The sequence below is a fragment of the Tachysurus fulvidraco genome, chromosome 21 (genome assembly GCF_022655615.1).
Source record: "Tachysurus fulvidraco isolate hzauxx_2018 chromosome 21, HZAU_PFXX_2.0, whole genome shotgun sequence".
NCBI lineage: Eukaryota > Metazoa > Chordata > Actinopteri > Siluriformes > Bagridae > Tachysurus > Tachysurus fulvidraco.
In genome coordinates, this window is record NC_062538.1 from 12455051 (window position 1) to 12482388 (window position 27338).

The 27338-nt window shown below is 38.0% G+C and overlaps 2 protein-coding genes and 1 long non-coding RNA gene across 6 annotated transcripts in view; 2 read left to right on the forward strand and 1 right to left on the reverse strand.

Moving 5' to 3' along the window:
* Positions 1 to 1132, forward strand: part of ppp2r2bb (protein phosphatase 2, regulatory subunit B, beta b) — a 47375-nt gene extending 46243 nt beyond the window's left edge. For all 4 annotated transcript variants that reach the window (XM_027140071.2, XM_027140072.2, XM_027140074.2 and 1 more), the window contains one exon: positions 313 to 1132. In XM_027140071.2, coding sequence (XP_026995872.2) covers positions 313 to 592 — 280 coding nt within the window. In that variant the 3' untranslated portion in view covers positions 593 to 1132. The remainder of the gene's footprint in view (positions 1 to 312) is intronic.
* Positions 1133 to 10259: 9127 nt separating this feature from the next.
* Positions 10260 to 11111, forward strand: LOC125139801. The gene is made up of 3 exons (XR_007138904.1): positions 10260 to 10635; positions 10815 to 10844; positions 10968 to 11111. It is a non-coding gene; the product is annotated as an uncharacterized LOC125139801 (long non-coding RNA).
* Positions 11112 to 12008: 897 nt separating this feature from the next.
* On the reverse strand, positions 12009 to 27325 carry tcerg1b (transcription elongation regulator 1b (CA150)). Its single transcript, XM_027139838.2, has 20 exons — positions 27169 to 27325; positions 24734 to 24962; positions 24379 to 24531; positions 23898 to 24162; positions 22101 to 22358; positions 20662 to 20862; positions 20451 to 20557; positions 20288 to 20376; positions 20013 to 20173; positions 19819 to 19897; positions 18924 to 19059; positions 17046 to 17135; positions 16811 to 16929; positions 15993 to 16143; positions 15679 to 15843; positions 15004 to 15186; positions 14594 to 14773; positions 14243 to 14326; positions 14044 to 14144; positions 12009 to 12646 (listed from the first exon to the last, which is right to left on the reverse strand). Exons 1-20 carry the CDS (start codon positions 27213 to 27215, stop codon positions 12445 to 12447), a joined length of 3000 nt encoding a protein of 999 aa, XP_026995639.2. The 5' UTR covers positions 27216 to 27325; the 3' UTR covers positions 12009 to 12444.
* Between the last annotated feature and the right edge of the window lie 13 nt (positions 27326 to 27338).

Here is a 27338-nt window from a genome sequence, read left to right on the forward strand (position 1 = left end):
AAATAGCCTGCGCATTTTTATCAATGTAGGTGTGGCGGACCAGGTTTAGGTTTATATGTATTTATTCATACACCAGAAAGTAGGAAGTATCATAGAGGCTGTTGGCAACATTTTCATGAAACCCATGATTACATTCTCCTACAAATGATTTGAGACTAAATTTTTGTATCAAGCTTGATAAATAATGCCCATTATATAGCATATATTTTGTAAATTTTAATTTGCCAATCAATCAATCAATCATTATATTATAAAGTACACATATGTTTGTAGTTTACTTTGTTGTAAATTATTCCAATTCTTCTCTCTTAGTGTCCTGATGACTGGATCCTACAATAACTTCTTTCGCATGTTTGATCGTAACACCAAGCGGGATGTCACGCTGGAGGCATCCCGGGAAAACAGCAAACCTCGTGCCATTCTCAAGCCACGCAAGGTGTGTGTGGGTGGCAAGCGACGTAAAGATGAGATCAGTGTAGACAGCCTAGATTTCAGTAAAAAAATCCTTCACACAGCCTGGCACCCATCAGAGAACATCATCGCCGTGGCTGCCACCAACAACCTCTATATTTTCCAGGACAAAGTCAACTAGCATGTAGCGCCCAAGTTTTCCTTCACAGAGACAGAATCATCCTCAAGGAAATTTTTAGATTTACTGCTTCTGGTTTTGGATTTAAAGGAAAATGTCTGGTCGAGCTTTTTGTTGAGAAAGTACCAACAGCAACGAATTATATTCACTGTTCATTTCAGGTTGACAGATTGCAAAGATAACTGCTGCCTGCTCCATTTTTAGTTTTCCTCTTCAATTATACTCCTGTGCTGTAGTTCACTATGGACAGCAATAAGGTGGACATTAAATTTCGCTGCAAAATCAGAGCTGATTGCTCTCAACCCCAGGTATCTGACAAATTCACAAGATGCAGATATGGAATGACCAGGGTGCAGTTACCTCGTTTATCCAACCTTTAAAGTGTTTATTCACCATTTCACTTCATGGAAGAAGGTGCATAATTCTAACATGGGACTACAATTCATGAAGTATATGATACAACCTATGTAGCAATTTACTGCTTTTGTTCTAATTTTCTAAATAAACTCTAAAAAAGATAATAAAAATCATATGAAGAAGCCATTTTTCTTTTCTGGTGTCATGGCTTCTTACCTGTATGCTTTAAAACCACTCATATATGCATTTTAAAAAAATTTACAAAGCCAGACGGTAAGTTTATTTGCAGGCACTGCCCAGTGTAGCCCATGCTCTATGCACTAGTGCAGTGTCTCTCCGCTGTTCACATAAATATTGTTAAAAATATTAATTCACGTGTTTCTTGCATTTTTTTTTTTTGCATTTTTAAATGAGCAGTCTCAGTTACTAAAAGACAATTATAAGGATTTGTTGTAATGAAATGCCAACTTTGGTTAACAGCAGAACAGCCTCTTATTTTTTATTTTACATTCAGATAGCATTTCCAGCTAAACTTCCCGCCCTTTCTAGATAATAGAATTATATATATATATATATATATATATATATTTCATATGTATGTGTGTTCATGTGTATGTGTGAAATATTCCTGTTTTGCTACAGGGGTATTTCACACATACACATACTATTGCACACCAAGGGATTATTACTCAAAGCCACTCTACTTACTGACTTTCTGGGAGGAAACTGACATGGATGCTGGGAGAACATGCACAGAAACCCAAATGACTTCAGAAGCGAACTGGAAACAAATAATGCTAATTAAAAGTCCTCCTCCTTAGGTTCACTGTGCAGTGATGATGGCAAAGAGGATGAATTTACATTTTTTAAATCTTAAATTTCCAACGACCCAAGAGAAGAGCTGGCTGCTGCAGCCATTTCTGTCACAATGAGCAGTATGCTTAAGAAAGACTACAAAGTAGTACATAAGTAATTAGGCACACAGGTTTCGTACTTTTGTCAGAAATCAAGTACAAAGAATACACCTCAGTACAGTACAACCACCCTGCAGTGAAAGTATATTCCAACTTTCTGACTATGCACTGAGGGATTAACAGTAAAGGAATGACTTGCCCTAAACTTCACTGGCCCAATGTTTCTGTGGGGGGATCAGATGCTGATAGCAAATTTATTCTTGAACTTTTGTTGAGAGATTCAGAGGTGAAAACCTCTTGTATTTTGAACACAAGGTGTAAGGAAAATCTGCACTTGGTCGTTTTTCAAAATTTTCCTCTTTGTCAAAGGTGATCAGAGGTTTAGCACATTTTAAGAGGCATTAATGCAGAACAATCTCATTATCTCAGTACTGTGACAGCAACAAACAGCAGAACTTATATAATCAAATGACTGCAGAATAATTCCTACAAAGATGTGAAAAACTGAACCAGAAAATAAATGGAAATAGTCAATGTGCTGCGGTTGGGAGGTAGACTTTACTGTTCATCCAGACTCTGTAAAACACCCGATAAACAAAGAATCATCAAGAAGGATTGTTGCATACATTCATGAAAGGATTGCATACCAAGGAAAAGGACTCACTATAAATGAGATAAGGTCCAATGGCTTTTGGATCCCGGGAATCAATTGTCATAGGCGCAAATATACTTGCCCAACAAAAATGGCATGTCTCCAAGAGAAATCTACAAGCTGGTGATATTTCCATGATAAAAGATGATGAATTGCTGAGAAATGAATGCAGACTTGGATATGGGTAGGATAGAGGAAAATGGTAGTGATGGGCTCGTCAGAAGAGCCAAAAGAGCAAAGGCAAGCACATAAAAAAAAAATCAGTGATAAATAAAGACCAGTACAAAAACTTGTTCCGTTAATGGAGGGCAGTTAATGGGTTTATACTGAAATGTGTTTCCTTGAGATGCTGTAATGTTAGCATGAATGTTATACAAGAGTTCTGAATGGCTTTGCTTTAACTACTTGACTGCCAATTTAGGGTCATTTTTGAAAAGAAAAAAAAAATTCTGCTTATGCACTTGGTATGTGGGATTTGCAGTCACGATTTGGTGGAAGTGTTGCTACAGCATTATTTGTCTTATAGTGTTATTTTTTTCAAATTGTAGTCATGATCACAAACGGATATCCTGTGAATGCTTTAAAAGCATGCAGAGATGGAATGGTACACGGTTAGTTTGTTCAAGGTTTACGGTTACCAAGAGTCTCATCAAGCTAAAAACATCAACTTAACTTCATGCTATCTGAATTATTCGAATTTGTTTCATTCTAGGTAATAAGGTACAGTTATTATTTTCTGTTGACATTTTTTGCATAATGTCAGGTGTGTTCGATTATTAATTGTTCTGTATCTATTAATTTGTATTTGATTTGATATACAGTCCCTGACGAAAATCTTGTCGTTTACAGTATCTATTTTGTAGAAACACCTGCTATTAACCTGACTTTTAATTAATCAATTGGTGTTAGAAATAGCTCATATGAAAAGCTAAAACCCTCCAAAATGATGTTTAATGCACTGAAATAAATTAGTTTCCCTGAAAAAAGATTCATCATTTAATCAAGACAGAAAGGTCAAATTATGGCAAGACAAAAAAAATTTTGTCGCCTATACAGAAATTGAACAAATTTACTGCAAATACAAAAATGTGTCAGCAAATTAAGTAGTGGTGCTGTGAGATCCAAATGTAATATCTTGTATGGACTTGCAGGACTGCATCCATGCGGCTTGGCAAGGATTCATACAATTTATTGATGAGGTCATCAGGAATATCAAAGAAAGCAGTCTTGCATGCCTCCCAGAGTTCGTCTTCCATGCTTCCTCTTTCATCCTACCCCACATATGCTCAATGATGTTCATGTCTGGTGACTGGGCTGGCCAATCCTGGAGCATCTTTATCTTCTTCGCCTTGAACTTTGATGTGGAGATGGTAGTATACGATGGAGCACCATCCTGCTGCAGAATTTGGCCTCTTTTATAGTTGGGAATATAAGAGGTACTGCAGCTAAGATTTCTTGGTATTTTAGACTATTGATGTTGCCTTCCACCCTGCAGATCTCTCGCACACCCCCATACTGGATGTAACCCCAGACCATGATTTTTCCGCCACTAAACTTCACTGTTTACTGGGTGAATCTCAGGCACATGCGGGCTCCAGTAGGTCTCCTGCAATATTTGTGGCGACTGTGGTGTAATTCAACAGAAGATTCATCTGAAAAATCCATCTTCTGCCACTTTTCCATTTCGAGACAGAATCCGACAAACTGTTCTGGTTGACACAGGGATTTCAGGTGACCAGGTCTCGTGGAGCTCTGCTGCAGTGGAAAATGGGCTGGCCTTGGATTTTTGAGCCAACAAACGGTCCTCTCGAGCAGTTGTCTTTCGGGTCTGCCTGACCTGGGCTTGTCCAAAACGTCTCCAGTCTCTTCAAATCTTTTTTTTAATCCTCTGTACTTGACGCTGAGACACATTGAAGGTGTCTACCACATCAGCAGTGGATCTGGTCTTCAGCCTCTTGATAATCAAAACTTTAGTCTCAGGGTGAATCTTAGGCATGTTTGCAGAGGTCTAGTTGCAGTTGATGTGAAGGTCTAGTGTACTGGTGTCTAGTGTTTTATACACACCTGAGACCTAATTGATCCATTATTAGTCACAGGTGAAGCTCATATGACAAGGCAAGAAGACTTATGTCTTTGCAAAAATTGAGTCAATGGGCTTTACCAAGCTGTGAATATTAGAATACTTTTTGACAGTTTCGTTTTGCACTGAAACATTATTACAAAAGCTGTTGGGATTAAAATGAGCCATTTCTTGTAAAAAAAAAATATTGATTAGAAATATATTTCAGTGGCACTTCAGGTCAATTTGTACACAAGTGACGAGACTTTTTTTTCATAAAAACAGAATGCATAGAACTTCACAAAGCCAACATCCATGGAAGAGTTGCAATTGCTAAACCATTAAAGATGGTGTCATGATCATAAACCCTGGACAGCTGAAGACGAAATGAGTGACATGGTCTGAATACTCATCATCGACATTATTCCCAAAGGCAGGTCAAGTTTATGTATGAAGAACCCCCAAAGAAGTGTACAACTTGTACGACTGTCTGGTACCACCTGTCACACATGGGGCAGATTCTGCTTTGGGCAGAGACCAGCTTGCTCTCCTTATTTTTACATTCCAGGGCATGTATCGAGGGACCAGATTTCCTGTTGAGGCAGGTTTGACAATATGATTAGGGTTAGGGTTCCAGCATGGTTAAGTTTAGATTACAGTATATTATTTATTTTGCACATCTTGGCTATATCTTAAAAAAATCCATTCCTTCTCCTTTTACTTTTTATCATAACAGTTTTGTATTTAAACTGTCCACTAATTTTTCTCTTCATAAATTCTCTTTTGGATAATGCGTTTGGAAAAAAAGACATTTAGATGGTTTTTAAAATGACAGTTTTTGGGTCAGGTTTAGTGCTACAGTAAGGCTAGGATTATAGTGGGGTTAGGGTTACTCTAGGGTTAGAATTAAGGATTTAGGTGAGGGTTACAGTAATGAAGTTTGTACAGGCCTTTTTGGTATACTTTTCAAAATATCAGCTTTTTATTATTTATGCTGTGCAGAATTTTTCCTTTTAGATGCAGTAATATAAAGATAAAATAAAGTCATTCAGATGATTTTCAAAACTGCAATTTTTGGGTCAGGGTTAAGGTTAAAGGGTGGTTAAGGTTGGGATAGTGTGAGAACATAATTAGGGTTATACTGTAGTAGGGTTATTAAAAGTTAGGGTTAGGCTTAGAGATAAAGTTAGAGTTACAGACGTAGTTAAGGTAAGGTTACTGTATGGTTAAGGCTCGGATTAGGTTTACAGATTTGGGGCCATTACCATTACTATTATTTTGTACAGATATTGTTTGTTATTTCTTTATATTTTTACGCATTCTTCTCTGAATAATGAGGTTGGAGAGGAAAGGTGGTTTTCTAAAATGTAGTTTAGGGCCAGGGTTAAGGTTACAGAAGTGTTGGTGTTAGTGTTACTGTAGGATTAAGGTTATAGTAGAGTTAGGGTTACAATAGGATTAGGTTTAGGATTAAGGTCAGGGACACTGTATAGTGAGTAATTTTTTTTGCACAGAGAACAAAACAAATCTCACCATACTTCTTTTAGTCTTTTCAAAATAGTAGTTTTTGGATTTAAGCTGTTAATTTCTAATGTTTTCAAGTCTTCTTTCGGATGATCAGTTTGAAGAGGAAAGAAATGCAGTTTTTGGATTTTTGTTTTTCAAGAAGTCAAGTCAAGAAGCTTTTATTGTCATTTCAACCACATATAGCTGTTGCAGTACACAGTGAAATGAGACAATGTTTCTCCAGGACCATGATGCTATTATAAAAGCAAAAACAGAGCTAAGGACTTAGTAAGTAATTCTTAGCCACATAAAGTGCAAGTGTGCAACCTAGTGCAAACAGTGCAGGACAAGACAAACAAGACAGTGCAGACAAAAAAATTACAAGACAATACAAAAAAAAGACAATACACAAAAGACAATTGTCATGCGGGACAAAGGCGAGTGATGATCCAAATGCAGTTTTTTGGAGTTTAAATCGGCCAACACATGAAACAGAAAAACAGTCAGGCAGGCAGGGCAGGAGTCCAGGGCGGCACCAGCAGGGCAGGAGGCCAGGGCGGAGCGAAGACCAGGGTGGTGCTGGAGGCGGAGCCAGAGACCAGAGCAGGGCTGGAGACCAGGGCGGTACCGCAGGCGGAGCCGGAGACCAGAGCAAGGCCAGAGACCAGGGCGGTGCCGCAGGCAGGGCCAGAGACCAGAGCAGGACCGGAGAACAGGGTGGTGCTGGAGGCAGAGCCAGAGACCAGAGCAGGGCTGGAGACCAGGGCAGGGCTGCCGATGTGCTCAGTGAGCTGGCCATGATTGCAACCCATGGTGGTGCTGGGGGTGCTCTGAGCCTGTAAACAGGGACAGGAGGTAGAGGGGCTGGCAAATCCAGTGAAAAAACACAGGACAGATAAAACAGGAAAATTTCTTGGTTTAGGCCAGGCAGAGAGTTCAGGGAGCTTGGGTGTAACCATGTCAACTGCATTATCCGACTCCGTCATTTCGGTCGACCCGGTCGGTTTGGCTGGTTTCCGTCGACCTGGTCGGCTCGGCTAGTTCCGTCGACCCGGTCGGCCCATCTGGTTCCAACGACCCGGTTGGTTTGGCTGGTTCCGTCTACCCGGTCTGCCTATCTGGTTCCGTTGACCCGGCTGGTTCCGTTGACCCGGCTGGTTCCGGCGACCCATTTGGCCCGGCTGGTTCCGTTGAACCGGCTGGTTCGGCCGGTTCCGGCGACCTGGCTGGTTCGGCTGGTTCCAATTAACAATTAAGAGCAGGGCAAGACAGCAGACAGAAACCGGGCAAAAACACAGACAGACTCATTACAACAATAAACAGAAACAGCACCGACCAGTGTAAATACTAGAATGAACACAGTGTTACAGTATAGCAGCAGTTACATGAGGTAATGTAAAGGATTGTGCAAAACAGCAAACGACTGAAATGTGAGACAGCATGTGCAAAGAGCAAAAAGTGTGCAAAAATATCAATTCAGGGTTTAGGTTTATAAATATTTATTTATTTTAAATCTCTGATGAGTTTATTGTGCACAGGCTACCCAAAAAACTTCCACTCTCCCTTTACTGGGTCCCCGTATCATGGTCAGGTCCATTGGTCCCATCCCAGGTATTGACTGAGGTGGGGGTTGGGACTACAGAGCGGTTTAGGGAAAGCTGGGTTATATTAGGGGTAAACAACCCCACTGCCAATGGAGTTGACAAGCAAGGGCATAGACTCCAACTACATCTTTTTCTTTTATGTATAAAAAAATATCTTTGAATATGTTGAGAATAGATGCCTGAGATAGGCACAGGCTCCCCGTGACCTGAGAAGTTCGAATAAGCAGTAGAAAATGAATGAATGAATGAATGAATGAATGAATGAATGAATGTTGAGAATAAAAAAATATTTAAAACATTCAAAGAATAAAAAAATGTGCAAAAATATATAGAAAAATATTAAATATTAAATATGAATTAAAAAAAATAAAGGAAAACCTAATTAAAAGAGAACTTTCTACCCTTTCCATTATTGGTAGTACGTGGTAAAAAATTATTATAAACAAGCTTTGATCACAGGCCCATTAGTGGAAATTTGAACCCAAGATCCATCGATTCATAGTCCAAGGCCTAAGGGGAAAGAGAGGGGGGTTAGGTTCAGGTTAGATTCAGGGTTGAGTTAGGGACATGAAGGTTGGTTAAAGGTTAGGATTAGGTTTGAGTTGGGATCAAGGGCCAGGCTTGGACAGGCGTTGGACCTACCACATTGTATGAGCTGTAAATGACCTAGTCAAGGATAGCAAAGGAATTGGTATCCTCAGTGTAAACATTTTAATTTAGTTAACCACAAACTACTTTATCCTACAGATCCTCCTGTCCCCTCTCTACTCTCCATACTGGTGAAGAACTTACTCCCTTAAAAATTTGCAATCAGTACCCAAAGATCTTTTTTTTTTTTAAAAAAGAGTCAATAGAAAACCTTTCAAACAAACAAACAAACAAACAAACAAACAAATAAAAAAATAAATAAATGTATGATAAAATAGTATAATTAATAGCATTTAATTAAGATTCAATTAATATGAAGATTGAAATGCTAAAAAAACAGTAATACCCTAGAAATTGACCTATGTCTTTATCATTTGAATGTTTTGTTGCATTTAAGTACCCTACCCTAAGTGCTAAAAATGCCAAATATATCCAAAGTGAAAAAAAAAAACATTTCAAAATTCACACTAAATTGCATATATCACCACACTGTACAAAACATGCATATAATTAAAGAAATAACAATTTCCTAATAGGTCATCATTTATTAAAATTACATTTCACCAGTGTTTTTACGCATTCATCAACATTCTCTCCACATATATGCTTTACCAGTAGATATCCAAAGAACATCAGGTAAGAATCACTGCAGGGAGAAGCCTAATTTCTAATGACATAATTTATTTGTTAAATTATTTTCTCATTTAAGCCGAGGGGTTCCAATGTGTCCAAAAGTCTGATCAGTCTCTTCTCTGCTTTCTTTCTCTGTTATGTTGTTCATCCCCTCCTGCTCTGGGTGTATAGTACATTACCTTTCTTACCTTTCCTAATCTGGTAGGAATGTTGTCTAAGTCTATTTATTAGTTTATTTTTATTTTCACCTACCTATAATTTTTGGCAGTCCCTACATCTGATGGCATATACTACATTAAAACTATCCAGATGTAGGGTCTGCTCTATAGGTATACCTAATCCAGAATAGTTATTTTTCAAGTATTTGGTCTGCAGTACGTGTGTTTGTTCTTTTTTGTTCTTATTAGCTTTGTTAACTCTTGTATATACTAAAATGTCCTTCAGGTTTTTATTTTTAAAATTTTTTTAGGCTGCAATGAGTTTAAATTAGTCCAATTCCGCTGTCGATTCTTTGACCTGGCAGAAGTGTTCCCTAAATTGTTTATTAAAATTGTGTGGATAATTAAAATAGGTCAGTACAAAAAGTACTACTTCTTGTTGTTTCTTTATTTTTAAGTAAGATAAATTGGTAAGATTTTGTTTTACTTCCCTTTTGATCTCCCTCAGGAAACGACCTTCATAGCCTCTGGACTTGAGTGGTTTAAATAATGTCTGGGTGGCTTCCTCCACCTCCTCAGAGAAACTGCAGATTCTATGGAATGTAATTAATTGTGAGTTTTACTATCCCTTTAAATGTGTGTTTAAGATGAAAGCTGCTCTTATGTAACAAATCATGTCGGTCTGTGTCTAAAAAATACTTTAGTGGCCAAACCCATGTTTCTGTTCTCTGATGGCTTGAAAAATACCTGTGTGTCTAAAAGGCAATTCTATCCCTTTGTTTGTTATGGATGACCTCAATTGCTGTGTGAAGTCCCCAAAAAGGTATAAAACTCCTCCTCTGAATAGGTCCAAATACCAAATATCATCTAAAAACTTCAGATATACTTGTGTACTTGGGCACTCATATACAGGTTTGCATATGCTGGGGCAAACTATTTACCCATTGCAGTACCATGGCCTTGGAGGAAGTACTTACCATTAAACTCAAAATCATTTCTCATTCTTATTTCTAACAGTTGTAAGATTTCCCTATCCGGTCTGTTAGGTCTGGATATTTAAGAAAAGCCTCCTTAACTGCCCCTAAGCCTAAATGTGTATCAATGAGACAATGAGTTGATGTGGTGGTCAATAAATTTGGCAACCTGATAGGGCTCCGAAACGCAATCACTAACAATTGGTCGAACGCATGGAACTCAAAGGGCACCATCCACTTCTCCGCTGGATTTAAAAGTTTTAGTCGCGTGTGTATTTGTGTACGTTCCTATACAGCTCCATGTGGTCAAATTGCTGTGGTGTTGGGATGAATCCTTTTTCTAAAACCTCCTTTTCTAGCTGATTCAATGTCTACGCTGATAAATTTGTAATGTTTGAGAGGTGGGGAGTGGTGCACTCTCGTTTTCACACCTCACATGTTATTTGATCAAGCAAAAAGTTAAGGATGCCCACCACCATGTCTGAACGCCAATGGACCGGATCTCGTGCTACGGTGTGAAAACGTAATCTGCTCAATTCAGGTACGAACTGACATTTTTCTGCTGATTTTATTCAACTTTTTCAGTAGTAGTGGTAGTGGTACCTCTCTCTCTAACCTGTCTGAAACACACACTGACACAGAGGAAAGAACAATGCGGTCATCACCTTGATTAACTATGTGGCTATATGGCATGGCTTTAACTTTGATTCCTATTCTCAGGATTTGTCTCGAGTGGAATGATGCATGAAGGTGAGTCTATGTGTTCCGGCTCTAACACTATATGCATATCATTGTTGAAATTGACCATTTTTGTTCCCTCCACTAACTGTTCCACGTGTCACATATTGACCCTTTTCTCTCTTTGCTCCTTAGGGCTGTTTTGTATCTGTGAGTGTCTTGGTTTTTGTTCCCTTTTCCTGTTCTTACTCCTACTTTCAGCCTCCCTCTAAAGTCCAGGCTGCACTTCCATTTCAGGCAGGGCAGGAAAAGATTTCCTACAATTGAGAGGTTCAAACAGACAGGTGAATATTTGGCTCAACAAGGATCTCAAGGTTTGAAGTAAACTATCAGTGATTTTGTTCCTATATCTAGACCTACCCCAATGTTTCTGCTCTGTTAAAAGCTTCCGTGTTAAACACCTTTATCTCTGATAAGGCCGATTAAATTACCTCATTATAATGCTCTCTTAAGATCTGTATGTTCCTATCCATCCACAATGCTGTGTTTTGTTTAACCTGGTCTAAAGCCTGCTGATTTGGGTAGGGAAGGTTTACTGAATGTATGAATGCTTCCAAAATGTATAAGTGTAATGTATATTGCTAGGGATACAGCAAAGACATTTAAAGACATTAAAACATTTAAAGTTAGGGTTAAAGTAAATTATTTTGCACAGGTTACATCTAAAAATAAACCTAGGGTTAAGATTAGAGCTAAAAATAATAATATTATCTCTCATTAGTCTCACTATCTGTAAAATAGCAGTCTTTGTATTTAAAATGTCATTTTTTTGGTTGTTAAAATCTTTTTTGGATGAGTTTAGTGAGAAAAGCAAGCCAATTTCTGGGTCATAGTTTAGGTTACAGAAGGTTTAGGTTTGATGTGTTTTACAATAGGAATAAGCTTAGTGTTACTGTATGTTTAGAGTTTTAAAAAAAATCCAATTTTTTACTTTTAGACTTTTCAAAATAGCATTTAAGCTATCTGTTAATGATCAGCATAGACAGCCAAAACTATATGGTCTATAATGCTGCTTTGAGACAATGTCTATTATTAAAAGAGCTATACAGTAAAATTAAATTGTATTATTGCTCTCAGCCACTGGTAACAAATTCACAAGATGCAAATATATTTGTTTTTTTTGATGTTTTGGCATCTTACCTGTGTGCTGAAGAAACACTCATGTATGCATTTAAAAAAAATGGAAAAAGCCTGAGGCTGTGTTTATTTCCAGTCACTGCTTACAGAAACAATAAGTAAGCAAACCACTTTAAGAAACATGAAACATCTGCATCATTTACAGATTGGTACATAATTAATGAAAACAAACACTTCACTGGCTCATATACGTCTTTCCCTGCTGTTTTAGGAGTATCTGACTAAAAATACACATTCTGGGTCATGAATTGATGATTCACTGCTGTACCAGTCATGGCTGAGACTACACATGGATTTACTTGACCCTGCTTCACAGCCAAAGATCACAGATTAACATGAGCACTTAACTTGTGCTAGCCAATCCACCAGCCAGCAAATGTACATGGTTTGATTAAATACACACATGTTCTGAATAATCACTGTGCTCAGTGCAGGATAAATTCACAGGGTTCAGTCCACAGAGGTTGGGCTTTCATCACTTGGTAGAGCGTCTTGTTGGCTCTGATGCTGTTGGAGGAGGTGGGGGTCCTCGACGATCCAGATCCTCTATATAGAACATTATGAGCTTTCGCCGCTCCTCAGGAACACACTCGAGGACCAGATAACGTTTGTCATTCTGTAGGATCTTCTCAACGTCCTTTAAGTGCTGGTCTGATTCCTGGATTAGTCTTCGGGATCTAAGAAAAGCACAAAGGAAATATTTCACTATTGTTTAGAATTTTTTACTTCTTGTGAAACCTTTTTTTTATTGAATTACACACAATGATGAGTTTTAAAAAGTTCTAATAAGAATATTCCTGGGTGTTTGGAAATCCTAACACTTGTCAACTACAACTGAATTCTGGCAAACAGCAAAAATGATAAATTCTGTCTATAATACACAGTGATTCTTTTATGTATTGCATCATCAAATTAAACCAAGCATGTTAGTGTTTGATATTTTTCTGATGCTCTACTTGAACAAAAAAAAAAATTATTATTTTTTTTAAATAAAGCCTTAATTATATACTTCCTTTCTTTTAGCATTTAGAATTTTATTTTCTTGAACACTCAAACCTAATATCTTAACCTTCCTATTTTCCCTGGGTCTATTTGACCCGGCCGGAAGGTTTTAATGTGTCATAACTTGGGTTTTCTTCCACATATTTGCCTGAAATTTACCAGGATTGTTCCAAACTTTGCAAGTAAAATTAATTTTGTCTATTTTCGTTGAACTATGTGTTCAGACCAGTATATACTATGCGTTCAAATCATGTTTGTTTCCTCTCTTATTTATAAATTTAGTTGCATCAGTCAGCTTTGGCCTGGATATATGCTGAGTAATGTTTGACATTTATCAGTCAGTGGTTATACAAAATAATATCTAATAATTTCTGCTTATTTTACTCAAAACATGGCATAATTTCATAAGGTTTATCGTTCATAAATTAAGTACAATAAAAAAAACATAAGGAGTGTAAAAGGTTTTATTCACATGAAATTATGGCATATTTTTGTGTGTGTGTGTGTGTGTGTGTGTGTGTGTAGCCTGTTGTTGGTTGATCAGATGACATCAGGTGGGCAAAATAGATATTACACACAGAATGGTGATAATTGTAGAATTTTTGATTTATAAGCATTCAAGTCAATTTGGCCTGGAAAAAAACAGGTTTTATTATTTGCTGACATTAAAAATGGTCAAAATGGGTTCAAAACAATCCCCTGCCTTCGAAATATACCAGCCTGTAATTATGCATTAACATTTGTGCCTCTATAGTGAAAATAATTCTAAATTTCCGTTTGTTTGTTGTTTTTTTTACTAAAAAATTAGGCATTTTTGTGTATAAATAAGGTTTATTATACCATATATATATATATTATTTTTTGCAAAATATATGTGTTAATATGTTGGGAAAAAAGTTAGACTAAAAAGGTGAAAAAAAAATGGCTATCATATATATACTTTCTTTTTTTTATAAGCAGTCAAACAGACAAGGTCAAGTTGACTCAGCGCTCCTAATTTGTATAGGAGGACAATAGGAGGGTTAAACAGGGTCCACCTTTGTTCAGAGAATGTGAAAAAAATGAACATTACCTATATGTAATGAACTTTGTCTCTTTAAGAAGCGTCCTGAAGTCAGCTTTGGCTGTGATGTATTTGTCCTTTATGTAGTCCTCAAATTCTCGCTGTCTTTTCTAAAGATTAAAGAAAAACTAATGAGGTTAACACTGCCTTTTTTTCTTACAAAGGACTTTTTTACACTAATCTACTGTTATGGGGTTCGCTCACTCACTCGATCACTATTGGAGAACTTGATGCACCGTGGATCGTCTTTAATGACCTTCTTTACCTCCTTCCATGTTGTGGTCAGTGTAATCTGCAACACAAGGAAAATGGCCCATCACACTTTTATTCAACATTCATTACTCTAGCACCACCTTCAGGCAGAACAATGTGCACAAAGTCAATCTGTAATCACTGGAGAAGACAAAGTATACAAAGAAAAAAAACAATTCTGAAAAAAAGATCAATATAGTAATATAATAAACACAAGATATGTAATAAGATTATTTTTCAAAAACTGCTTATATGCGTTATTATGGGGAGTAAAAAGAAGAAAAAAGAGTGGCAGCATGTCACTCACCATGGTGGTCTCGTCCAACAGCTGCCTGAAATGCTCTTTTTTTCTTTTAGTGAGTACTTCTACATGCTCTTCAAACAACTTCTCCTTCTCATGGCGCTCCAACAGAGCAGCAGATTCCCAGCGATGATCTTTGCGCAGAATGCGCCTCGTATCTGACCAGGAGACGTCGGTCGACTTCACCTATTCACAAGAACACACACAGTAAATACAGTAAATAAATTAATTACTTCAAGTAACATACTTCAGTTATGTGGAAGAGAACAACCTGTATATCAGGCCAACAATATTACAAGCTGTAAATTAGATGTAGGTATTCCTACTTATTTAGAAACTGTGGCAATGTACAATGTAAATATATAGTTAGCATTATTGTTAATAGCACCGTAATGCATGCACATAGGTGTACTAACCATATCAGACATCAGAGCTTTGAAGCTTTGGATAGCTTCTTCACGCTTGTGCTGCTCTCTCTCTCTGTCTATCTCCTTGGTTTGCTCAGATCTGGCTTTTTGCACTTCACGCTCTCGCTCACGTAGACTTGCCTCAATTCGGGCCTGACGCTCCAGTTCCTTCTCCTTATCAGCATCCACACACTGCCGAACGGGAGAGCCAAAGCCAGTCAAACACATGCAGATCAGACTACACCCTAATTAACACCAATCACTTCATTGTTTTTTTTTCAGTCACATAGATCGAACATAATAAAAACAACAGAATTATCCTTGTCATTCCAACACATTCCGAGGGGATTGTGTACATCATACCATTACTGGGAGACATGTACATTATAATGTTTCAATCAATACAGTATTGCATCTAACAGTACATTTAAAAGGTTGCATAATAAGCTATTTGTTATAATATATCACTTACATTACATGAGTTGTAATAAACATAAACAAGCCTGTGCTCTCAGAAAAAGCAACTTTCACCTGATTTCAACTGAGGAGAGATAATTTAAACCCAAGACATTTATTAAGGCAATGCTCCTTTTTGTTGCCTTGAAAATGCAGCCCAGGATTGTGTACCTCTGATACATATAAAAACACAAACAGATCAAATTAAAGTAAAAAGATGTCCCATACCTTTGCTTGCTTGTCCACATACTGTCTGTACAGCTCCTCTCGAGCTGCAGAGCTCTCTACAGCTTTGTAGCGCTGATCAGTCTCCAACTTGTCCTTTACTTTGCTCCAGCGCTGCTGAATGTCCACATGATGGTCAGACAGCAAGTCAAAAAAATCATGTTTCACCTACACACACAGAGGAAGGATCTAGTTAGGAAAGACCTACCGAAGTCTGGGATTGTCAAAACTCAATATTAGACAAATTTTATCTAATTTCTAGGATAATCTGGAGTTATTGTCATAAAGTCTGGGAATAAAAATGATAATAGATTTACCTTTTCTCCTTTGTTTTTTGAGTCTTCCTTCTCTTTCTTTCTAAAGGCAGTCATAAACTCAGTGAACATGGCTTCTCTGTCCTTCATCTTATCAATAGCCTTAAAACGAGCATCCTTCGCATGTCTAGAGGCAAATTCGCTGAATGTTGTCCTAAATAACAAAATTGCAAGGGGACTTTAAGGATGCAAATGCAAAATGTATTTTCTTTTCTGCACAGGGACAAACAAAAAATGCATAACATGCATAGAAATTTTATATCAAAGTTATTTGTTGAGTACAAATACAAATGGGACACTAGTTTAGGAAAGAAAGTGGATACAATTCACTGAGGCACATTTTTAGCAAAGATACAGGATTGCTAGTTAAATGAAACATGACCCCCTTTGCTGCAATAACATCCTTCACTCTTCTTATAGGTATATTTGGGAGCATGGCATGGTGGAGATGTCCGTTCAGCCTTAAGGGCATTAGTAAGGTCAGGCACTAAAGACAGATGAAAAGGCCAGGAATTGTAGTTGGTATTAAAATGAATTCAGAAGGTGTTCAGGGATCTGTACATAGCACGCAAAAGTCTTTCCCAACAATAACATGTCGTTATGCACATAGGCCTCTTCATGATAATCTACAAGGCACAGTTCTATACTTCCAACTTCAGGAGAAACAGCTGAAGAAGGCACACGTATGGGTGTGATGGTCAAATGTCCACGTAATATTAAATATTTAATGTCCATTGAAAGTTAGTGTGGCTGTGTAATTGTCATGTTCATTTACAAAAAATATTAAAGCCTGGTATGCGCTGCAGGTTTCGCCAACAAACCTAACGTTAAGTCTGGCATCCTCGATCATCTTTCTAAAATCTTCTTTTGCTTGCATGAGTTTGTTTTTCTTCTCTTTTCTCTCCTCTTCAGCCCGAGTCTTCACAAACTGATCAAATACCTGTAGATACAGACAGGAATTCTTACAAACAACAGCATAATAAATTGTACTATAGGTCAAAACTAAGCACTTTTTCCAACTCCAATGTTATAAAAGTAAGTAAAAGTATTCTTGACCTGCTTCCTCTCTTTGGGATTGAGGAGTAAATAACGTGGATCAAACACTATCTTGTGCAACTCTTTGTCCCATGTGGAAAAGGCTGAAACCTGTCAGAATAGAATGTGATTACAGATTAAAAAATATATAAACATCAGGGAAGGGAAAAAAATCTAATGTAAAGCAGCTTAATGCTGCAGATGGCCTAGTTCGTTACTCATCTGCTTATTTTACTGTCTGAGAGCTATTATACAAGAAATTACAAATATTATTTGGTACAATGGGAAACAATTCTTTTTGTGCAATACATATGGAAATTACAACTGTAGTGTAACTAGGTAAGTCGAAGAAGCTGCTGTCTCTGTGGGTCCTGAATTCTTCCTTTCATTTCATTACATATTTATAGTGCATACACATTACTCATTTAATGTAATCATTCAGCTTTATACTACTGTCACATATCATAGGCAAGGTCAGGGAAGACAATGCTGATTTTGAACAATTGACTTCAAATAAAAAATAAATCAGATTTTATACCATGTTACATGTTATACATCAGGTATCAATTAAAACTTTTGCTTCAAAGCATGTAACAATACACTATACAGTGTCACCAGAAAGTATTCAGCCCCTAGTGACTATTTTATTTTTGGTCAGTTGCAACAACACTTTTGAATATTTTTGAATGGGTTTTTCTTTCTTCTGTGTTTAGGTTTTATGTTGCAATACAGCAAAATAGTAATCACTAGGGGGTGATGCATTCTGCCAGTTGTGCATGTTCGAACTGAACCTTGAGGAACACCAATGCTTAACAGAAGCAATAAAAATATGTTGTAAATTTTTGAGGCACGTAATTTGTTCCACAATAAACAAGCAGTAAATTTTAGGGCTGCACAATACTGTTGGTGCCGATATTCTTCTAGGCTGTTATTTGCCAATTATTGATGTGATCTGTCCAATAATCAATACTATGATAACCAGAGGTTTAAATATGCATGTTGAATTTTACTGCCAGTTAAACCTGCAGAACTTTGACATACAGGCAGGCAACAAACTGAAGGAAAATCCAGAAGAGTCTTGGACAGATGTTGGGCCACCGCAAGCTACCAGAACAACATGTGTCCCAACATCTAGAACTGGATGGAATACTATTCTGCAAAAGACAGTCAAATTGTAATTTGATGATCAAGGTTGACAGAGTTGTCTAATGTTGTTTGGGGCGAATGAGCGAAGAGGCCAAAACAGCTGATCTCTATCCTTTTCATACTAATCAAAGAGCACTTACACACAGTGGATGGGAACATTGTCACTTTTGAAGAGACCATACCCATCAGGAAATTGTTTCATTGTAGGATAAAAGTGACTGAAAGAAGAGTCACTGTAAATCAGTGCAGAGGACCCAGACCCCTTCACTTCAGGGGAAGGCTTTCAGGTCTTGGTGCATACTACATATAGGTTTTTGAAAATAAAGCATAGGATTGATGAAAGCTGTAGGATGTTAATTTCTTAATTAGATTATGCAGTCTGGAGGTTCCTTTTATTTGTCACCCATCTGGTATTTTCTCTAAACATTGTTTAATTCTGCAATTATTTACATATCTGGCTAGTTTTTAAATATCGGCCCAACACTTTTATATTGATGCGTCCCAAGTTCATATCCAAATCATACGGTTTCAACAATTGCAAATATTTAAACTTTCTAGAACACCATAATCTATACATCATTTACTCAAATAATAGACAGATCAGAAGCAATAGAGAAAACACCAACAAGAGAAATACGAAGAAAGAGGACAGGAAGGAGAACAAACTGAAGATTGTACCTTGATGGGTTTCCATTCAGATTTATGTGTCTAACATTACAGAGCTGCTTAGAGTATTGCGTTGAAGTGTTTTACCCCTCTCTCCAGCAGCATGTCCTTGAACTGATTGAGACGGGCCTCCAGGGGTACAACTGCCCGATCCCGAGCTGCCTTCAGCTCGGCCTCCACGGCCGCCTCTTTCTCAGCATCACCTTCTTTCACCTCCTCTTTCCTGAAGGGGGAAACAGCAATATGAGAAGTTGGTAAATATGTGACATTTCATATTCTGAAGAAAGAGATATATCAGACTGATTATGATTTTCATCCTTAGACCATTCCTTTTATCATCTGAAAATTTTGTATGGTCTTGACCAGGACAATCTTTAAAGCGTAATTTTTTGTTCCCTCCCTTAGTATTACTTCTGAATTCCTACTATTCAAAAAAAAAAAAAAAAAAAGTAGTAGAAAAATCAGGGTTCAAATGAGGGTGTTTCGATTGCTTCACTGGGGTTTTCCTAATGCAGGCTAGAGAGAGGTCAAGCAAGGTGGGTTACCTTGGAGGCCCATGTTGGCATCGCCAGAGCTTAGAAGCGTTCCCTGAAAAATAGTCCCCAGTGCAACACGACCACTGTTTGGGGTCAGAGAGAAGCAGGCTTGAAGGGCACTGATGGGAAACAGTGACTGACTTGACTTGGTAAATCTGGACAATACGAGGTCACCACTCATTACAGACCCGAATAAAGCTGAACGTTACAATAGATCATCATTGGGTACATTTCGACAAAAGAAATTCTCCAAAGTAAAAACTAAAATAAAGGTCCAATCAACAATTAATTTATTATGGATACATTTATGGTTATGATCCAATTTAATTAGTAAATTGTGTTTATCCTTCATGCTCTTAGTTCAACACATAGCAGAAGCTAGGTGTCCCTCTGTATTACTTAACTGGTCTCCTGCGGTCTCTTTAAGAAAGAAGACTGGTACTTACTTCCTCTTCTTAGCCTTAGAAGGCTCATCTTGAGATTCTTCTGAGCTGACTTCAGGGTCCTCTTTGGTGATGCCTGTGGCTGAAATAAAACGATTGCACTGCTTCATTTACAATCAGTGTTTAAGTACTCACTTAGTTTTTCCAAACCCTTCAAGTTTAAGATCTTAAATCTTATGGATTATGAGGGTTTATACCCATTTTCCTTGCGTCATCTAAACTCTTCTTGTGTGGAGGTTCTTGGATGTATTTATCCACGTCCACCCGACCAACCAGCTCATCTGGCCGATCCCACATGGAGAGTCGTGTAGTGGGATTGTAGAAGAACACACGGTCATCACCAGTCCATACCACACACCTACAAAATGCAAACAATTTTAAAAAAAGGGAGAAAATACATACATTACTACACAAGAATCTTACAAGTTCTAGTTCATACTATTTTGAAAGCCTTTTCCCCATAACAGCTTACCAGGGAGTTCCAGGGATAGGGTTGGTGGCCACTGGTTTAGCCTTTTGGGCTGCTTTTTCTTCTTCGGTCATTTCTTCCACCTTTGGTGCCTGCAAGACCAGCAACAATTTAAGGCCTGATTCATATTATTCATTCTAATAATCAATACAAGAAGTTCTTTTACTTCTTTGGCCAGAATGGAGGCTTCCGCTTTAAGTTCTATATCACCAATATCCATAGCTTCACTGTCATTAGCAGAATGGTCATCTTTAGCTTCATCTCTGTCCTTATCTGGATGACCAGACAAAGTACAAGGAGATGTAATGTTGTCTGCACAGGCCACTTGTATTTTAATTTAAAACAATAATCAATACAACAACAAAAACAACATATACCTTTTCCCTTCAGTTCAGCAGGTTTATCCCAGGTGGATTCCTGAGTACGGTTATTGTAGTAGTAGGTCTTGCCGTCTACCGTTTTGTATTCGGACCATTCTGTGAGCAGGTGCGCACCCGTTAAAGCAGCTGGAGCGGTTGTGATGGTCAGCTGTGGGTGCATCATGGGTACTAAAGGAGGGCCCATGCTCGGTAACATACCTATTTTATATATATATATACACATTAAAAAAAAGATTTACAGTACTACAACATATACCAAATGTGTATACATCACCATGAATGTAATAAGCAGCTAAATTCCATGTAAGTCCATGTAGGGCTATAAAGTAAAATATATATTTTTGATAGCATTCTTAATTGTTTATTTTTATCAGTTTACAAAATGCAAAGTAAGCAACAGAAAAAATCTAAATCAATATTTGATGTGACCACCTTTAGGATTCAAACAAGCATCTTGCACACTTTGTACACTTGCACAATGTCAGGGATTAAGCAGGATTAGCGTCAGTTTTATGATTTTTCCAAGGTGCTATTGATCATTGATTTCATCTGTAGATTGAAAAACACAGTTACTGAAACAGAAACAGCTGTGTAGGAGGCTTAACACTGGGTGATGAACAGCCAAACTGCTACTAAGGTGACATTGTAAAAGACAATTTCATGTCATAGGACACACACCATGACAAGACTGTAGTTACACTGCATCAGCAAGGTCTCTCCCAGGCAAGATTTCAAAACAGATTGGGGTTTCAAGATGTGCTGTTCAGGCTATTTCGAAGAAGCACAAAGAAATGGGTAACATTGAGGACCGTGGATGCAGTGGTCAGACAAGAAAATCTTCCTTTTTACATCAGAATCAGGGTCATCAAAAAATAACTGGCAGAAATCAGTGAAACCTGTATACTGTAGACCTGGTCAGAAGTGGTCTTCATAGATGAAGCTATACCTCCAATGGGGAAACAAAGCTAAAAGACTCAACTATGTACCAAAACATAGGAAGGCTGACAGAAGTTCTGTGGTTAGTTCTACAAGATGTTTGGAACAATCTACCTGGCAGGTTCTTCAAGAGACTTTGTGCAAATGTACCTAGAAGAACTCACGCTTAAAAGGGTCACACCAAATATTGATTGATTTGTTCATTTTCTTTCTAATTCATAAAAATAATTAAAACTTCTATTATTGAAGGCATTTCTTACTTTACAGCATATTTTCACACCATTTTATAAACACGGTATCATGCATATGCATATATATACATATATGTATATATACACACACATATATGTATATATATGTGTGTGTATATATATATATACACACACATATATATACATATATGTGTGTGTGTGTGTATATATATATATAAAAACACTGTAGCAGACCAGTAGACCTAATTAACATGTCAGAAAAGGTTTGAGAGTGATAATTTGTCATACCTGGCAGGGGAATGTGCATGCCAGGTAAAGGCACCCGAAATGGGGGCACCATGACCGGGGGAAATGCTGGGATTGCAGCAGCTGGCTGTGCCACAGCATGGGGAAGACCTGGTGGGAGGCTTCGAGGAAGTAAAGGTACTGCCTGCCCTGCAGTAACTGTAGCTGTGACTGTTGGAACACTAACCATGGCAACCGGAGTCACACAAACACTGGCAGGAGGGGTGGAAACTACAGGGGGCATCTCAGATACAGCAGGAGCTACAGTAAAAGAAAAAGCACATTTGAACACATTTCACTGAAAGATCACCGCATACTTTTTCTGTCTGACCAAACATATTTAGATCTTGCTCATAAGCAATCAGACATATGGCAGATATACTTGAAATACATAGAAGGTTCTGAACATTTAGCTTGCATTGGTCCTTCAATTTTCTTTTCTTGCATTATGCTATTCGTGGGATAAATGTATTTTTTTCACCATTATTAATCACAAATGAGCACCAAACCGAGGTCTGTATAGCAGAAATTGGTCAATTTGACAATATGTAACATTTTAAAATTCACAACCCTTTGGTAAAATGTTTTAGCATACATAACAATGGATCTAATGCTATTAGCACCCAAGAAAAGGAGGTCTTCCATTAAACCATATACCTAAAATGTTGCAATAATACCAAAACAGGAAGTTCTAGTAGTTCCTGAAAAGGTCCAGAGACCAGTTATAAGTAAAACTGTCTGCAGCCTAGAAGTATTGTTTAATTATAGATGGAAGTTCACATAGATTTTGGAATTGTGCAAACTTTTGTGCACATAAAAGCCAGTGAAAACAGCATAGGCCCAGTTGTCTCAAGTTATCATATTGTCTAGTGCTATAAAATTCATGGCTTCCCTTTTTTCTGTAGGTGTACTCTGTACACTCTGTAACAGTCAAAATTAAAATCCAACACATCAGGCTGGAAAAGCCCAACTTAACACTTTTACAGCAAACAATGTAGCACTCATCAAAAGTAATAGGTTTGAAAATGTTGCAACATTACAACAACACAACAGTAAGAGATAGATTCTGTGATGTTTTAAATTACTTTGAAGAAGAGAGCGAGGATAGGTCCCTGGAAAAGACTTCAGCAAGTTTTGCATCCATGGGTCAAGGCACCATTTAAAACTCACCAAACTGAGCAAAACAAGGAAGTTATCTTATGGAAAAAGAAACTTGGTGATTTTCCTGTTTTAGTAGCACTTGAATACCAACCAGCTACAAGGTGGAGTGATATTCTGCTAGCGTAAGAATTGTGAGAATCTAAATGATGATTTGAAAGTGTTAATAAAGTCAAGCAATGCATCACTGAGTTTATGAACGTAAAAAGGCCAGCTGAACTTGGCCTTGACCAATGATATATAATATTATATTTTCCATAATGATACCATCCTTGTGGACAAGTGATATTTGAGTTTCGTATATTAGGAAAATGATGTAGAAATGAAGGTATTTGCTCAAGTTACAAAATAATAGTCAAAAGCAGCAAACTTGGTTTTCATTCACATGACACCGTATAACCGTATAACTAAGAGATGAAACATAATTTGTTATTATTAAGATATCATCAACACCAACTACTATTTAAAATCCACCTCCCTTATTGACCTTGAGGATTTATTTGTCATATCATAAAATCATGTATCAAAATCGTAAATGCTACAACTAAGGTGTGAAAGTTGCCACTGTTGAATTTGATAAACGTTTCTTCCTGACAGAGCATATCATCATCTAAAAGATCTATGAATGTGTTCAGTACTTACTGGTGACAGGCTGGGAGACAATGGGTGTGGGGCTAGCATTGCGTTCAGGACTGACTGTGAGGGTATGGGTGGGGGAACCCTGCTGAGTGGAGATAGAAGTCACTGCAGTTGCCGTATTGACTGTAGTAGAAGCAGTGCTGGATGTAGTTCCTGGTGCTCCTGCTTGGACAGTCACAATAGACGCAAGCTCTAACTGCTGAATGACCTTAACTCCCTCCGGTTTGGTCCAGGCTGACTCACGGGTTCTAGCATTGTAGTAGTAGACCTTAGAAAAAATAATAAGGTTTTCATGGCAGATTTTACAATGACTGGATGATAAACAAATTAACACCATATGTTATAGAAAAACACGTTTAAAACAAATGCGTGTTGACTCTTCAGATATAACATAACTATAACATTCCCCAAGAGCCCAAACTAGCAGAAAACACTGTTAAAAAAGATTGTTGAAAAGTTGCATAATATCCAGTGGTATCGGTACCTTTCCCTCGTGGGTATTGTTCTCTACCCAGATCTCCTCAGTGGCTGTACCTCCAGCACCCCCAGCTGCTGGGACTGGGTGCATTCCAGGAGGGAAAATCATGCCAGGAGGAGGGGGCATGTTCCCCATGGGTGGAGGCAGAAATGGGGGTCTCTGGATATAGAGGAAAGATTTTTTGAAAGGAATTGTGAAACTGAGTCTGCTTTTTAGCACCAAATCATTACAGTACAAAAGTTACACTAAATTACATTTTACATCTGTGTACACGACAATAGTTCGAAATAAGCATTATAAAACATAATTAAACACATCAATGTTTGTGAAATTGTAATGTGTTATGAATAAGCAAATGTACCTGTAGATGAGGTGGTGCAATTGGTGGAGGCATGGCACCAGGTGGGGGAATCGCTGACATACTTGGATCAAAAGGCGGACGTCCAAAAGGAGGTCTAGGGGGTGGTGGAGGCCCCCTCATCATGCCGAACGGGGGTGGTGGAGGACCTAGAAGCGGTGGAGGACCTCGCATCACTGTGCTGGGAGAAGGTGCTGGGCTAGGAAAACGTAAAGCCTGCTGCAGGGCCATTCTTAGGGAAGATAGAATAGTAAAATAAATTCATAAGTGCAGTCTTAGCACAGCATTATGATGTAACAATATGGTGAACATCTGTGCATCAAACACAAAGACAGCACTAACTGAAAATGTATTTATTAATTTGTGCCTATACATTAAAGGCAGGGTCTCCAATTTTTGAGAAATGCTTCAGAAATCTGAGTCGTGCCGAATAATAAACAAAAATCAAAACAAAAATCAAAACAAAAATCAAAACAAACGTGTAGAAAATGAGCAGAAAGGGGCGGGGCCTGTCAATATGCAGCAGAGAGAGTGTTCAGGATAAAAACAAAGAAAGAAAGCGAAGAAAGGCTTACAATAAGGCAAGAAGTAGGACCCGTGTTAATATAGGATCAGCTTTCCAGCGCTGGAGAGAACTGAAGGAGCGGGAAGTTGGTCGCATATTCACAGATTACTGAAGACCCCCTTAACTGATACTACACAAATAAGACCTCTTTTCTATTGTAGTAATGTAGAGAGGCAGCTACAACTTCGTTTTGCTAGTACCAGTGTTTAGCTCAGGAGTTATTGACTCTGGAAATTCAACTTTACTTAAGACACCGAGGCGGTTTTTCCATCTCGATAGGTGAGTAACGTTGGTTTTGCTTTGTTACACAGAACTAATATATGCCGTCCTTTGTATAATTATGCTTGTGTGTCATTTTTGCTGGTTTGTTTATCTGCAATCGTATTGTTCTTCCCTTCAGCTATGATAAAGACCTTTCTTTCCATTATTTGCCTGGGTTGCGTATGAATGTGTGGGCGGGGCTATCAATACAGGGGTGGGACCCATTTGGGTTAGAGGTGTGTTTGTTTCGGTGATTTCAAATGTCGACATTAGCTTTCAAACATCTGAGACCCTGCCTTTAAATAAACTAAAACAAAACACTTTTATATACACAGGACACCACTCCTTTAACTTGAGGAAATCGTTGTTGACACCAGTTCAGGTGACAAAAAAGGATTTTTTATTTTTACTAAACAGATTTCTTTGGCATTTCCTGTTTGGGAATTCTAATAGAGCGAGTATTGAAGAAAACACTCCCCTGCACCACAAACCCCCTTTCCATCTTTTCTTTCCCCCCTCCAGGCAGTCTCTATTGCCCTGGCTCTAGGATGTTGGACAACTGGCCGGAAGGTCATAGGTTCAAATCCCAGATCCACCAACCTGCCACTTTTGGGCCCCTGAGCAAGACCCTTAACCCTGAGTTGTACAAATTGTATTAAAAAAAAAAACAAAAAAAACAAACAAACAAAAAAAAACAAACTATAAGTCACTCTGGATAAAGGTGTCTGCTAAATGACAGAAATGTAAATGTAACACTAGATTACAACCTCGCATTAAACACAGCAATACTGTGTGCGTGTGTTTTAGTGTTAACTCCGGCAAATGTCTGCTGAAAGCTGACTAGCAGGTTTTTATTTTTATTTATTTTTTTGCTCCTGAACATTGGTTTCAGATTCAATGCTGTACATCTGTTCCTTCAAAGACTATTAGCCACATTGTAGACAGCTCTCTAAATATGTCAGTAGTAAGTAAATCTGTACAACAATATAATAAACCCGAATAAAACAACACTACTATTTAGCTTCCGCGCTGTGAAACAAAGCACTAAACAGCGAAAAATGGCGGAATGTTCCCATAATGCAACGCGGCGTGACGTCGCGTTCGAACGTCGTTTGCTAGATACATTAATAACGTTAGCAACAATCTGGACAGCTAGCAGAGTAAGCTATCTAGTCAACGTCGTTAAATTATCATGTAGAAAGCAAATAAAGTTAAAAAAAATAAAGTTACATTTCTGAATTCAATCATTTTCAGTGTTTTCTATAAATCGGTTTTTTATGTGCAACAGGAATTATTTTATGGTAGCTAGCTGAAAGTTAGCAAAACACAACGCGCCCCGTTTACTACGCCTTCCTGCCACAATCACACATTCACATCTCAGGCTGGCTATATTTAGTTATGTTGTCGTTTCAGTGCACCACAAAAAAATAAACATGACTCAGTGACCCGTGTGATCTATCTGAGTTGGTTTGAGAAACAGCCATAAGACCCGGTAGCTACCAGCAGGAGCGTTAATTCTCAGTTTAATTGTTAGCCTGTTCGCGTTTCTAGCAGAAGGTCACATAAGGAAATTGTCGATAATCTGAAACAAACGTTTAAAAGCGGATCTCACCTGCTATCGCTAGCCGTAGTGCTTTCTCCCTCTATATGCTCCGCCATTACGCCTAAAAATCCAAACAGGAAACTTCCTACCGACAAAAACGTCTTTGACGGATTTCTCGCACATCATTGGCTGCCTTGTGAGGGTGATCGTGATCTTCCGGAGCTGATTGGTCCAGAGAT

Excerpts from the sequence above, each read along its gene's own strand:
- tcerg1b (XM_027139838.2), bottom strand. The coding sequence starts at position 27,215 with ATGGCGGAGCATATAGAGGGAGAAAGCACTACGGCTAGCGATAGCAG. Across the intron at positions 24,963-27,168 it reads ACTACGGCTAGCGATAGCAG|AATGGCCCTGCAGCAGGCTT; the intron begins GTGAGATCCGCT and ends ATCTTCCCTAAG. Across the intron at positions 20,174-20,287 it reads CCTATCCCTGGAACTCCCTG|GTGTGTGGTATGGACTGGTG; the intron begins GTAAGCTGTTAT and ends TGCATTTTGTAG.